The following is a 16,211-nucleotide window of genomic DNA, read 5'->3' on the forward strand; positions in this document are numbered from 1 at the left end:
AGCCAAACTTGAGCTTCTTTGCATAAGGAAATTGGGTGTTTGCCCAAAATGTCCTGGGATGTGTGGAGTTTGATTCCCTCTATCATAACAAGGGTTCCAGGACCCCTTGCTTTAACGGTATAAAACAAATAGTTTTTAAACAGCAGAAGTGACTGTTACTGGCCCCAGATCAACACTGAAGAAAAGAAATGCCAGTCAAGCATCCTTTTTAATTCATGCAGACACCCAATTTTCATATATATATATATTTATAGTTTTAATACTAGTGAAGCATCACCATTTATACCTATGAATTTATACTTGTGGTGTTAATTGGCCAAATGTTTGTTTTTTTGGTAGAAGGGCTAGGATTGTGAAGTATGTTTTGCCAAGCCCCTGATCATCTGGAGAGGGCATAAAAAGTTGTGCAGTATTTAAATTCTGCAACAGCACTACATGGTGATGAAACCTATCAAGTTTCAAGTCAATCGCGACAGCGGTTCAAAGACTAATTGTAAAAAGAGGTTCAATTAGTCTGAATTTTGCAAGCAAAATAATGGCCAGGTGGCCATTATGGTTGATGTAGCCATGTGTTAATGCATTGGATGCATTACCACTCTAATGACCATGTTTGGAGATAATTTGTTGATAGCTTCTTAAGATGCCACTTTTCGCCAAACAGCTGTTGACACACTATAGGGAGGACAATGACCAATGCAATATGCAAGGTGCAAAACCGAAGAAGACTGGGTGGTTAGTGAAAACTGCCAAGTTTCTATTCAATCTGTCTAGCAGTCACAAGGACAGTGGCAGCTTGAGGCCCAAGAACAAAATGGTGGCCAAAAGGCTAAATTAATGTTAATGCTCACTTGAGAGATTTAACCATATTTGGCAATTGGTCACTTTTTAAACAGCAGACAGTGTCATTGTCACATTTTGATGACTAGGAATAACAAATGGCTGGCAGCCAGGATGTGCTGTGGAATCCCATTTTCACATGTTCCTTAGGTTTTACACACCTTTACATTTTGGATTTAACTGAACAAATAGTGTTTAAGCAGGAGAGGTTTTTGATCGGCCACATTCTTCAAAATCAGGATATTCAGAACCTGCTGATATTTTCAAAGAACAGAAATATCTTGAAAAAATATAAAAGCTGAAAGAGACAAATAAGAGTAACCCACCTTATTTTAACCACCACCAGCTATTTTTTTAAATGTACATTTAAAGAGCCAGTTCAACAATTGTTTTCTTAGAGAGTAATTTTGACTCCTGTGAACGTCTTGGATTCTATTATAATAATTGTAATAATTGCTGTTAGTAGGGAGGAGAACAGAGTATAAAGCCAATTCATAAACAGGGATTATAAGGAGGCCATGATTGGTAAGGGCCAGTGGGAAATTTGGCCAGGACACCGGGGTTACACCCCTACTCTTTTCGAGAAATGCCCTGGGACTATACTGGGGCATTAGGACCCACATGGACTGTAGGGTGAACACCCCCTGTTGGCCCCACTAACACCTCTTCCAAAAGCAGCCTTAGTTTTTCCTGGGAGGTCTCTCATCCAGGTACTGACCAGGCTCACACCTGCTTAGCTTCAGTGGGTTGCCAGTTGTTAATTGCAAGGTGATATGGATGCTGGCCAATATCTTGAAAACATTCCAGTGCCTATTACCTAAAAACATTTCATTCTAACTGAAAATGAATAATCAGATTTAACTTTTTCATAACATTGCCAATGTATATTTTCAAGGAATTTTATGAGGGCATTCTCTCAAGGGCTTTATTGTGTGAATATACAGCAAAGACCAGTTACAACAGGCAGAAAAGGCCCAATTGTTTTTTAAATGTTCACAGTTTTAAAAAAAATGTTCTATTAATAAGTCACAAATGGTCTGATTTTTGTATCATAGCAAATTGTAAGAACTGTATGAATATATTCACTGCTAACATGTAAGAAAACATTCAATAAAACATGAAAAATAGTAACCATGCTTCAGGTTTTAAGCAAGTAGGAAAAATTCAAACTTTTCTTTTGAGACTAAAAAGGGGACAAGACATCTCAATGAAGAGTTTCAGATGGCACCCCCTCAATTATGCTAAAATGACTTTATAGATGACTTTAGCACTTTTTTTATAGACCACCCACTTTGTTAAGCATATACAAACCATATGTGCAAAAAGGCTGTCTACTAATTGAAATAAAGATCAACATTAGATTCACATTCCTTATCCCATTTTTTAAATAATCTATTTTCCCCTTCTGTTTTTTATTTGTTTTTTTAATGGTGGTGCAAAATGTATTCCATGGTTTTGAGAATTGTCATTAAGGCCTTTCTTGTGAAATCTTTAAAATAAATGTTTCTTTTCTGTAATTATGAGAGAATTCAATTTATGGTACTCAAAGAGCTAATTTTGTAAAATCTCCTAAAATATTTTTTTTTGTAATTCCATGTTACTATCTATCAAAATGAACCAAAAGGGTTTTGTATGTTTACTCAATGATAAAGTCAAAATGCCAAAAGCACCACTCATGTTAAATAGATTATATTCTCAGTGCAATGGTTTCTTTAACAACCAGGAAACTTCACAACAGGAAAATGTATTTAGGAATAGGAACATTTTCCTCAGCTAAATCACATTATAATTATGTTTTTGAACAGACTAATTTGAAATAACATGTACTGTAGAAACCCAAGAAAAAATAGTTTCTTCTATCTTCTACAATGCAATACCTCTTATGGAATCTTTTAAGAATTGTGTACTTCCAAAGGCATTTGAACATGAAAATATAAAATGTTTCTAAAGGTTTAACATATAGATGCATTCGAAACAATATTACTGTTTTTTCAACACTTCTCAAAATTATTTTTAATGCTATTATCACAAAGGCAGCACTTAACAAGGTGTTCAAAGCATCTAAACTTACAAACCAAGTTCACTTTCACAGAATGAATACTCCGAGGTGTGGTCGGTCAAACAGTTCTGCTTCTGAGTGTTAATATTTAGGCTATATAATTTCTGCTTGATCTTATAATGTTAAAGAATTAGATCATTGTTTTCACCTGTCATTGTCAAACCACTGTCTTGTCCCAAAATTCCAAGCACCTGTTTCATTTCCATGCATGAAACTATGTTACTCAACAAACCACTCTGAAAACCATGTAGATATGCTTATTGACAGGAATGAAATTAACAAGGAAATTCTTAAAACACTAAAAAGTATATTTAAACCTGTCTGGAAACACTACCAGGATATGAAAAATGTTTATATTTAACAGGACTTAAAATCCTTGTTATGAGACCACAGTGGCAATTGAAAAAAAAAAACTGTACCTACTGTACTTCTCCAGTGCTTTACTTCATCAAGTACAAAGCAAAAGAAGAAAATACTGTAAGAGAAAGTCGTGCTTTGTGTGAATGTTGTTGAGTAGTAACTGGTGGAATAGGCACCCCAGTATTCTGTGTCCTCATACAGAGCCAAGTTTAGCCTTTGCTTTGACAGCATTTTGTATTGTAACCTAGATGATGACTGAGACCCTTCATGCAAGTTCTTAAAACCCCTAAAGGAAGTTCATCTAAAATTATTATAAAAAGAAGTCAGTTTTGGAAACAGTCCATCTCATCCTACGACTTCCTGCAAGAAATAAAATTAGCCAACACATGTTTTAAGAAAATAGGGTGATACTTTCCTATGTCTTGCAAAAGGTTTATAGCTACAAAAGTTTTTATAATGCAAAAAGTAAATACACAATGTATTACACGTACAGGAAGAACTTCAATACAACAGATAACCTTTTTACTACAATAGCATTTTTGCATTGTTACCTGCAACTTACAGTGTAGTTACAAGATGATAAATTAGCTCCTAAAACTATGTAGTGTAAAATGATCATTTTTTATGGTAAAGCATATACAGCCAGAGGAAGAGTTTAGGTTAAACTGCTTACTTTTTAAAAGTTCAGCTTAAATTATACCTCTACTTTCATTCTCCAAAAATAAAAATAAAATATTCTTTTGAAAAAAGCTTTTTATTTTTTCTTCATACAAAACAGTTAGATGAAAATAGCTAAATGTACATTTTAGGAGTTTAACGCAACTAGTAGACCATTCCAGCTCATTTGTGGCAAATTCCTGTGATATGATTTCAGAAAAATGTCTTACATCAAAACTGCCATAGACCTGCTCTCAGTTGAGGGTTTTCCAGCCTCTTTCAACCTTTCAGAGCAGTAACCACACCTCTCATCTTATAATTCCAGTAATCACGTCCACGATCATTCTACAGTGAGTTCAGACGGCTATTTTAAGACATAAAATTAATCCTTCTCATACCTGAGCAGAATGTTACCACAAATAATCAGAAGAGCCAGGTTGAACATTTAAATGGACTAAGAATAAAACCAAGGCAAGTGCACATAAACAAATCCAGTTTCAAGGCTGCCATTGGTGAAGATGTCATTTCACATACATGGACAATCATGATGGAAATGAAAAAAAAACATACTTCCAACACACCATTATTTGTGATGTTACATAGTCCTATAGCAATGATTGCACATTGGGTACTAGCAAAGTAATAATGCTTCAAGTAACATACATGCTGATTCAGAGATGGAACACAGAAATGTATTCCTTTTCATGGAAGCAGGCCAAGGACTTCCAGGTGGAAAAAAAGTAACATTGACATATGTAAAAAAAATCTTTGGGATGAGAAACCAAAAAATAACTGATGTGTGCCATCATTTTTAACATAAATCCAAACAAATTTTAAACTAATTATATCATAGACACATTAGAAATGCCAGCATTATTTCCCAATCACCTTTGTTTCACAATATTCTGGGTTATCAAAAGAATTCTTCTTTAACTTAGTGACACAGGGAAGACAGCAACTGCCTTTGCTTACACACAAACAATTAATATCAGTGCTAAAGCTGGCTTGCATTTCCTGCCTTTAAGAAATTCTTGGGATTGGGATTTGACTTCCTGTTTAGTAGGCTTGGTTCCCAAAAACCAGCAAAAGGAACATTCCATTATCTCATAAAACATCAACAAAACAGAGTTTGCCCCAGCAAAAGAAAGCAATGGAGTTTCTCTCCATGCAGAGCAAAAAGAAAAATAACTGAATTTTGGCAACTGAGGTCCCCTTAAAATAAATAAACAGCAAAAAATACATTTCTACAACATTTCTTACACTTGTAAGAATATAATTATCATCCCACCAGTCCCAAGACAGTATGGTTTTGATTTCAGCATAAAAGTTAGTCTCTTTACCTGATTAGTCTCAGCGTACAGACGCTGGCCAATCCGAGGGATGTAGAGAACTGTGACTGTTCATGTTGCATCTATACAATTTGAAGCTTCACCAATGCCGTCCATTGGAAAACAGTGCACATGTGAAAGTCATTATTTCCTTCGCAGCCTGACTTTGAAACCTGAACTGCCTTGTCAGTATCTAATTAAGATATCCAACATTTTTTACCCAGAAGGGCATTCAAACTTACTGTAATCCTTTGAGGGTTAGTGATTTTTTTTTTACAAAAGTTGAATCCTAACAATGCTGCAATTCAAATGAATTAATAATCATGACATGCTATGTAGAATGCTGTTCTTTCATGACACACTTATGTAATATTAAGGGAAAATACAGAATTACTGCCTGTAGCTTCTCAGCAATGGTATCTTATTATACGATTTACAGTACAAAGATTTCTGATTCCTTTCACACTGAATCAAAAGTTCCTCTCATACATTTAGATGAAGTTTTATCTCGTACATCAGAAAGACATTGTCTACCTACTGTAGTACAGACCCTTAGACATGTTTGTTGCTGGAGTGCTGGTAAAATATTCTGACATTCTTCACTAAATCTCTGATATCTGAAATTCAATAAAGACCAATAATATAGTAAGGCAGTGTCAAACATGCATTCATCACAAAGATCAGAAAATCACGAAGAGACGTATGATAACAATACACATTCATTAAGAGCAAGTTACATGTTTGTTTGTTTTTTGTTTTCAAGGCTTTCCAGGTGAGCACAACCAGAATTAGCTCTGGGTGTAAAGGAATCATCTTATGGAGAGGGTGATTTTTCCAATGCTTCCATTTTCACTGTCTTCCACTCTTGAATCAAGAGAAATATCCTGCTTCCAGAAAATAAAGCTGTTGAGAGCAGTATTCTTGGGACTAGGCAGATTGGTTGCATCACTGCATAATTTCAAGTAAAACATTTGGAGGTCTCTCATTTCCTTCTTCCTCATTGCAGCCAGCTGCTAGAATCTCAAGAGGTTCCAGAGGTCTCCAGATAACTCTGAAGCTTGCGGACTGTAGTTTTGTCCAATGAGCAAAGATCAAAGTCAAATGTAGTGTTCGTTATGTGAAAGTGTCCAGTTTCTTCAATGAGGTTGACAATCTGTAAGAGAGAGGAGGTGGGGAACATTTATATACAATACATAAATAAAATCAAAACAGAGCAGTATAGTTAAGTGATTCACATATAGAAGAGCAGACTTTGTATTCTCCAAGATCCAAGTAGACTACCACGACATATACACAGAACAAGATTAGACTGTACATGCTGGGTTAATCTTCAGTCTATAAATGGCAATAATTTATATGAAAGACTGAACGGTAGTAGGGCCACACAGTGACATAGTTGCTAGCATTGCTGCCTCACAGTGCTGAGGCCCTGGGCTCAATTCTGGACCTGGACTGCTACTATTGTCTGGTTTTTATGTTCTGTTTGCATGGGTTTCCTTGCAGTGCTCCGGTTTCCTCCCAGTGGCCAAACACATACTGGTAGGTTAACTGGCTTCTGAAAAAATTAGCCCTGGTGTGAATGTGTATGTGTTTGTGTGTTGCCCTGTAATGGACTGGCATCCCTTGCAGGATGTATCCTGTCTTGTGCCCATTGCCTGCTGGGATAGGCTCTAGCTCCCCCACAAACCAGTTTTGGATAAAGCAGATAATGAATGAATGGTAGTATTAAGACTGGAAAAGGTTGATGAAAGAACCCATGTCCATTCCTCTATTTTATTAAGGGTTCTGTCACTGTCCTAATTATAAACATACAGCATGCATTCATATTAATGAAAATAATTAATTCCTAGGATATTAAAGGAAGCAGGAAGCTGAACTGAAGCAGAAAATTATGGATGAGGCTGGGAGACACTTGTACTGAGGAGCCCAATGTCACTAATACAATTGCCTGGAAGGCATTTCACAGTGGAAGGTTATAAAATGATTTTTAGCACTCTCCAGCTAATAGTAAGGCAACCTCTACTTCTAGAAGCCAAAGCTGAAGATGCTGCTGAGACAATGGGTTATCATCTACATACGGTGGTACTAGAAAGTTGGTGAACCCTTTAGAATTTTCTGAATTTCTGCATAAAATGTGATCATCATCTAAGTCATAAAAATAGATAAAGATAATCCAATAAAACAAATAACACAAAAGGATATACTTTTTCATTCATGTATTGATCACAATGATCCAACATTAAATGTCTTTGTCGGACAAAGTATGTGAACCATCGCCTTCAGTAAGTGGTGTGACCCCCTTGAGCAGCAATGACTTCAACCAAACGTTTACGGTAACTGTTGATCAGTCCTGCACATCGGCTTGGAGGAATTTTGGCCCATTCCTCCTTACAGAACTGCTTCAACTCAGTGATGTTGGCGGGCTTTCTTGCATGAACTCCCCACTTCAGGTCCTGCCACAACATTTCTATTGGATTAAGGTCTGGCCTTTGACTCTGCCATTCCAAAACACAAAATTTCTTCTGCTTCAACCATTCTTTGCTAGACTGACTTGTGTGTTTAGGGTGGTTGTCTTGCTGCAAGACCCACCTTCTGTTGAGCTTCATTTCATGGACGGATACCCTGACATTCTCCTGTAGAATTTGCTGGTACAATCCAGAATTCATAGTTCCGTCAGTGATGGCAAGCCATCCTGCTCCTGTGGCAGTAAAACAGCCCCAAACCAAGATACTGCCATCACTGTGTTTCACGGTTGGGATGAGATTGTTATGTTGGAATGCAGCGTTTGGTTTTTGCCAAACATAATGTTTCTAATTTAAGCCATGTTCAACCCAAGTTCTATTTTCAACTCATCCGTCCACAGAACATTCTTCCAGTAGTCTTTTGGCTCATCCAGGTGGGTTTAGCAAACTTGGGCAGCAATGTTCTTCTTGGAGAGTAGTGGCTTCCTCCTTGCTATCCTCTCATGCACACTATTCTTGTTCAGTGTTTGCCTGATGATGGACTCATGAACACTAACATTAGCCAGTGCAAGAGAGGCCTGCAGATCCTTAGATGTTACCCAAGGGTTCTTTGTGATCTCCCGGACTATTATACGCTTTGCTCTTGGAGTGATTTTTGTTGGACAACCACTCCTGGGGAAAGTAACAATGGTGTTGAATTTTCTCCATTTGTACACTATCTGCCTGACAGTGGAATGGTGAAGCCCATAGTCTTTAGAAATCGTTCTGTAAACTTTTCCAGTCTGATGTGCATCAACAATTCTTTGTCCGAGGTCCTCAGAAATCTTTGATCGAGGCATGGGATTCATTCACAAACCGGTGTGATGAAGACCAACCTTTGGTAGTGAAGACTCAGGTTTATGTTTTTTAAATAGGACAGGGCCACCCAAACCCACACCTGATTGTCAACCCATTGACTGGCACTCCTGATTCTATCCCCTTAACTGAACTGATAATCCTAGAGGTTCACATACTTTTTCCAAGAAAGACATTTTATGTTGGATCATTTTGATCAATGAATAAAAGAAAAAGTATATCCTTTTGTGTGTTATTTGTTTTATTGCATTCTCTTAATCTATTTTTATGGCTTAGATGAAGATCTGATCATATTTTAGGTCACTTTTATGCAGAAATTCAGAAAATTCTAAAGGGTTCACGAGCATTCTAGCAGCACTGTACATTCTAGTAGTCTTGTCCCATGTTGACCGACTACCTTAAATGCTGTGGGACCATTCAGAATGAAATGCAACATCTAAATGCAAGAACATTTGTACCTTTGAAGCCCTTAAAATTATTTCATGATGTGAAGCTGAACTCTCAAGCTGCAATATTATGTGTGGTACCAAAGAGTCTGGAAAGCCAAATCCAGAAATACTCTATATTCAGCTGCAGAAAACATATGACTCAAACCCATATAGCATGTGACTAAACAAAGTAAAAGATGTGCTGACAATGGGGAATGGTTGGTTAAAAGAACTCATTTGTCCTTGCTAATATCTGAGCTTGTATAAATCTAGTATCCCCAAAGTTTCACCTTTAATTAAACTGGTGAAGCAATTTTCTCCACCTGGTGTTCTCTGTAGTTGGATCTAAATACATAAAAGGCAGTATTATTGTAATTTCATTATCACAAAATTTCTATTAACTCTGAAAACCTTTAAATAAATTAACGCATTCAAAATCAAAACTGAATTTTAAATAAAAAGAAAACAAACTCACTGTTATTAAATAACACTCACTCACCCCCTACTTTGCCTACTACCACTTAGTCTGTCAAGAAATGGAGAATACGAATGCATTTATTGACACTTTTAATATGCTATTCCTTCTCATCCACAGCAAAATGATATGCACAACTGAGGTACACTGAAATCTGCCAGCAACTACCTTTAGCAGTGCCAGTCAACAGCACAGAGACAGAATGTTCTTTCTCATTACATAAAGATGTGCTTGGGGAAAAACATTGCATGAAAAATAGTCAGTGTACAGTTATCCAAAATTGAAAATTTACAATGGAAATTTACTCAAATTAGAGCCTAAAATCTATACTGCAGCTAATCAAGAGTCGGGTGATAAGGTTGGTTTTATAGTTTTTCATTATGCCTAGGTTTGTTTAATGCATAATGTGCATATCTTCTTTTGATGGGAGTTAAAATAGCTGCATTCATGTTTAGTAACTTCACACTGACATACCTTACCCTTAATCTCAATCCCAATTGATAAAATGTTAAAAATTGATAAAAAAAGATGTTATGATTTCATTTTTACCATGATTGTTGTGTGAATTATGCCTAATTTTACCATGACAAACTTGTATCCAAGAAAAAGTAAAGAAATAAAGAGTTATTGGAAAATCTCAGTTTAATTAAAAGATGAAAAACCCCTTTATAGAATACAATTATGGTCAACTTAAGATGTTTCACTTTCAGTACAAAGTTTCCTTGCATGTTTTCTGTAAAACACGCTGCACTGCCAGTACTGCATATACAAAGCTAAATCCCAAGCCTCATTGTATATTCATCAATTTTCAGTAACTGCTTTATCTTGTAAACACAGGAATGCATAGAAATACGTGCTACGAACGCAGGTAATCTTGTGAGCACACGAAAGCGTGATACCAGAAAAATATTTAATAACTGTTCTAATTTGAGAAAAATACACCGAGCGTCTCTGTGTTTCGCTCCCATGCGCATGAAATAAAAACTTTAAATAAATACGGAAATAAAAACGGAAACGCGGAAAATGCAAGCTTGCGGATTGCTAAAGCAGGTAAGCTACACTATTTTGAAGAACCTTATTTACCGTTGGCAAAAGAGCTGACACGTATTAAGTGTGGAGAAAAAGCTGCTAAACAGCTCGACCCCCTCCCCGTGAAAGACACAGTCATTCATAGAATTATTGAAATGAAGGATTATATCAAACGTACACTGATAGAGCGCGTTAAGATGAGCAGATGTTTTTCACTGCAATTAGATGAGTCTGTAGTCGATTTGGTCAATTTGCTCGTTTACGTTAGATACGAGTTTGAGGGTACGTCCCATGAAGACTTTCTGTTCTGTAAACCGCTACCAACAGGAACTACAGGAGAGCACACATTTCAGCTTCTGAATAAATTTATCGAAGAGAATGGCCTCGACTGAATAAAATGCGTCTGAGTTTGTACAGACGGTGCTAGAGCAATGACAAGCCGACATAACGGTGTAGTTGCAGGAATTAGAGAGGTTGCTCCAGAAATTAATGTACGCATTACAACATCCACCGCGAGACCTTTGCCGTCAAGAAAATGCCTGACGATTTAATATCTGTTAGACTCGAAAAATTGTATCAAGGCTCGAAAAATTAATTCACCTCTGCTTTGCTCAACTAAACAGGCTCACCCCTCTCACTGAAATGGTGCTTTTTTATTAGTTGTTGTTAATGTTTTTTTTTTCCTGTAAAACACTTTGAGAAGCCACCTTTAAAGGCGCTATATCAAATAAAGTTTATTATTATAATATTTATTATATGTGTGAGTGTGTGCGCACACGCACGCTCATGTTGGTCATTGAGAATTTCTGGGGTTCTTATGAGATGATGACTTGTAGGTGGTACTTGGATGCTTTGGTTGGATTAGGGGTGGTACTTGGTCCAAAAAGTTTGAGAACCACTGCCCTAGATGAAAAGCCAGACTACTGAAGGTGACACGCACTCACTAGAGACCCCACATAACCTGGAGAACAGGTCTTTGGACTGTGGAAGGACACCTGGAGCACTTTGGAAATTGCCTCACACCCAAAAGGAGACCATGCAATCCAGAACCCAATTGTAAAAATAGCATAAATATAGTATCAGCTAAAAAACAACGGATGAAGTCAAAGATCTCCAAGATAATAATGGGAAACTTCCAGGTCATAAAAGAAATGGCTGATATATTCAATTAATATTTCACTCAATCATTTAGCAAGGAAGAAATAAAATGCCTCAGGCTAAGGATGAGAAGTTCTATAGATATTAGGTTTAACACAGAAGAGACAGAATTGTTATAGGTACTAGAAGCGCCTAAATATATACGATTGGGAGACTTGTAGCAATTACAGACAAATTGATCTTACATCTTTATGTACAGTTATGGAAACAATACTTAGAACTAAAACAAACAATTACATATGTGGTAAAAGGACCCTGGAGATAGTAACTTAAGAGCTCTTGAAACAAGCAAAACACTAATGTTCCAATTGATTGATTCATAACAGGTTAAGTGCTAAAAAAACATCAAAGTCAATAATCAGTGATGTAATTAAAAGTACAACAGGGGTCTGTATGAGGACTACAGCTTTTCTTTTTTTAATTAATTATCTAGATTCTGTACAGTAAGTAATTCAGTGAATACTCAGAAAACACTATAAAACTGCCAATAAGCTTCAAATAGATTTCACAAGATGAAGACAATAAACAACTGACAGCTGCTGTTTAATGTAGTCAAGTATTTGCAATAACATGAAAGCAGTATATATTACACATATAAGCCCCAAAAAGAAAAACCTGAAAAAGCCACCCATGGAAAGAATTAGAATGCATGCATGCTCATAAGCACCTTTTTATTTTAAAACTAGACATGCAAGGAAGAAAACAGTGTTAAGATATGTAGTTCAAAACAATTTAAATCATGGGATTTACAATGGAGTATAAAACCACAATGCAGTTTAGACTGTTGTGTACAAGTGTGATCACCATGTTACAACTGTTAGTTGGAAATCAATCCAGAGAAGAGCACACAGAAGTTTCAACCTGTAAAGCCACGCGATCTAACCACACGGAGTAGTTTAACCTGTAAAGGTGCTACCCGAGTGCAGGCTGATCTCGATGATTGCAGGTTTGAGCTTGAGTCATGTCATTAGCTGACTATGAGCTGTATTCCCCAGGTAGTGGCCTAAGTGCCACCACCACTTTCTCTCACAGGTGGGTGAGGCTTGTAGCTGTGAGCCGGAAACTTAAAAAAAACCCTACACAACTGGTAGTTCCCAATCGAATGGTATAACAAAAATAACCGGGCATTCTAAATATCTGAAAACTTAAAAGTGCGACCAGAACACCCCAGGAATTAAAGGAATGTCCTCCAATGACGGACAATTGAACAGAGAAGAGAAGACAAGTTGACCCGATTCAAGTATTCAAAATCCTCACAGGCAATGACAAAGTCAACCTGACAGTCCTGTGGGAGCATAGAACAAGATAAGCAGCCATGTTATTGAAGCCATTGGTTTAATAATTGAGTAGCAACCTAAGGATCTAGATGGACCAAAGGGCACTTGATCATTGTAACTTTCCTGTTCTTATTAAAAAGACAATGTAGTCTATATAGTACCCTCTAGTTAAAATCTTACTTTTTAGTGAAAAAGTTAACCAACAGTATATATTTATTCCTAGTGGTTAACCATGTATTTTACCAACTCAACTGACTGTCCCATGATTGCTGCTAATAACTTCTATAGCTTTGGAAGTAAATTCTACAGTGAATTATCAGTAAACAGTATCACCAGAAACTAATATTTGAAATGGGCACAATACCAACAGTGTATCTATAGATCTTTAATAATGAATTAAAATAAAACATTAAAATGATATGGACAAGTAATAGGTTTATTCCATGCTGAGAAGAGAAGAAAGAAAACACAATGTTTCGGCAGTGGAGCCTTCTTCATATGTCATCTAAAGAAGGCTCCACAGCCGAAACATTGTGTTTTCTTTCTTCTCTTCTCAGCATGGAATAAACCTATTACTTGCTCCTTTGCAGCCTATGCATGCTGACGCAGCTATCCACCTGAACTATTAAAATGATATGCTTAAATTCTGTGATTTAAAAAATAAGCAAACTTGTATTTTGATTCCAATGCTTTGGAAAATCACACAGCACAGCTTTTACACTTGATTTTTAATTTCTTCTTGTAGTTACAAATCCTTTTTCACAGCGGTTTCCTTTCTTAAATGTTTTGACAACTTCAACCCTAGTTTTTTAAGCTTAGCTCTATTGAAAAATGCAATATATCCCTTCACTACCTTGTCCTCTAGAAATTTTGTACATTGTACATACAGTAGAATATTCCACTAAGTCTGAACCTCAGTGCTCACAAGAAATTATTATGGAGGTAATACATTCGTATAAAAAGCATTTTACTCAAGGGTTTGTTAGAATATATTGACCATCAAAGGAAACTTATCACTAATAAACGCAAGTAGTTCACAGGGTTTTCATGAGAAAAAGTACTACCTTTTTCAGTAGCAGATACACTGAAGTTTTATTGAACAGGATAATTCATTGTGCCGATTAACATTTATGATTAACAGGGGAGGAGGTCTGCTTTTAAAATCACGGGATTTAGTATATGTCTGCTGCAAGCTGTATTGCTTCAGTGATGCATGCTTTGCACCAGGTGCTGTCCAAACTGAATTTGGATATATATTTCATTGTTCAGTGCTGTGCCAGTTCATCCCACAAATGTTCAACGGGACTCTAGTCTGGCAACGGTCACATTCTCATCTTCACAAGAAAACCATTGTGAGCCAAGCAGCATGAAGACATTTACTGTCCTGCTGGAATGTTATGATGTCAGGAAGAGCCTCCGGGAAGGGCATCAGATGAGATCCCAGGATCAATGTGCAGTCAGGTTGTCATGACTACAAGTAGAGTTCTGCAAGTGACTAACCACTCCTGCCCAGAGATCCCCATCAATTGGTCTTTTGTACACAAAAAGGAGCGCATCTTCACACACCACACTCAATGTAATTGTCCATAATGGTGCTTTATACAAAACCATGATTCATTAAGAGGACAAGGCTCCACTGCTGCATATTCACCTGCAGTGTTACTCCAGCATAACAACACAAAAGTGTTCTCCTTTGATAAGTAGGGCATATTTATTCTTTTCTTGATTTTCACCAAGTTTGACATTCAGCAAATTAAATCATCTCATCTCCTGAGTCTAATCAACTCTCTTACTGATGTGATTCAGCACTTACCCAACTGCCCATGTCTCACAGTCAGTCATAAATGATCAATCAATCAAAAAGTGACAGCAAAAAATGTAATCAATGTCTGAACCTAATCACACCCCTTTTGCCTTTGATACTTTGTGGCAAAAGGCTAAAAATTAGCATTATAGTAAGCAAAACATTCATCCCAAAAGTAAACTGAAAGAAGAAAAAACAAGTGAAAATGAAAGGGAAGACAGGAATCATGTTATAGTTACAGCAGAAGAGGTCACTCATACAAAAATGACAGTTCAAAGCATGCTCATTGTAGATATAATAGGGCTTGTTACAAAATATTTAAGAATTACATTAATTTGAAGTACATTTTACACCTGGGAGAAAAAACAATGCAGTCCGGTAATAGTTATTTTTTTCATTCATTTATACAAAACATATAATTGATTATCAGGACTCCACAATGTCTGGGTTGAAGAAGCCGGTTCATAGTAGCAGCACTCATACTGACCTGGTTTTATTCACACTACAAAGCAAGTGTCCATGTGGAAAGCATTTTTAAAATTCCTTAAGTTTGGCCAAAAACTAGGAAACCCAGAGGGGTATTATGACATCCAGGATACAATTCAGATGGCTTGATAACACATGCTAATATTCTGAGCAACAAAATGTTTGCATCTTAAATTTTAGCATGGATATATCAGGTCAAAAAACAATCCATTCCTGTTTTTTGTCACTTATTTATGTTTCATTTATACAGGGGGTAAATACCACCCAGCTTCCTTTGCACATTTAATACAAAAACTCTTCACTTGTGGCAAACAATCTACAAAAAAGGCTTCCCAATGACATAAGCTAATTTTCCAATTTGCGGTCTCCTAAAAAAAATTAAAAAAATTGATGTTAATGGTTTCCATCTTTCATGGCCTACAGAATGAAATGCATGTGGAACACTTTAGTATGCTGTGCATGTGCTGTTTTTGTTTCTTCCTTAATCTCTTATTGGGTATGTACTGTATGTGGTGACTTCCAGCTAGCTTCAACCCAGGAAAACAGAATGCTAATACTCCTGTCAAACACAGAAGAGTCAACCTCCCTGGTTTGCAAATCCCCACAGAATTTCTGGTGCCTTTTCAATTCTACTCTCTCAATTCTTAGCACATGTGGCAAATTCCCAAGCCTCCTTTCAAGATTGCTTAGATTTTACCAAAGGCACAAAGGGAATTCCATTCAAAAAACAAGAACTGGAATATGCAACTGATTTTTTAAAAGATAAATCAGAGAAGTGTGACTTTCTGATACAGTTACCACACATTAGGGTTAAATGTAGCCTTTTATTAGTTAAACAGGTCTATATAAATCTTCAACTGCATTCCACTCATTTTAAAAAAGGACTAAGCAAATGCAACATTAGCAAAAGTGCAGTAGTACCATTTAACACAATGTGCAAAAATTAAAAAGCATGTGTTTTACTTTGAAACTTCTGAATGGTACTAGTGTCTTTTT

At 36.5% G+C, this 16,211-nt stretch overlaps 1 protein-coding gene across 2 annotated transcripts in view; it reads right to left on the minus strand.

The window, feature by feature from the left end:
• Positions 1–4,007: 4,007 nt before the first annotated feature.
• Positions 4,008–16,211, minus strand: part of mllt3 (MLLT3 super elongation complex subunit) — a 108,589-nt gene continuing 96,385 nt past the window's right edge. For both annotated transcript variants that reach the window (XM_088913253.1, XM_088913244.1), the window contains one exon: positions 4,008–6,394. In XM_088913253.1, the coding sequence (XP_088769379.1) occupies positions 6,263–6,394 (132 nt within the window). In that variant the 3' untranslated portion in view covers positions 4,008–6,262. The remainder of the gene's footprint in view (positions 6,395–16,211) is intronic.

Source organism: Atractosteus spatula, chromosome 1 (genome assembly GCF_055471065.1).
Source record: "Atractosteus spatula isolate fAtrSpa1 chromosome 1, fAtrSpa1.hap1, whole genome shotgun sequence".
Lineage (NCBI taxonomy): Eukaryota > Metazoa > Chordata > Actinopteri > Semionotiformes > Lepisosteidae > Atractosteus > Atractosteus spatula.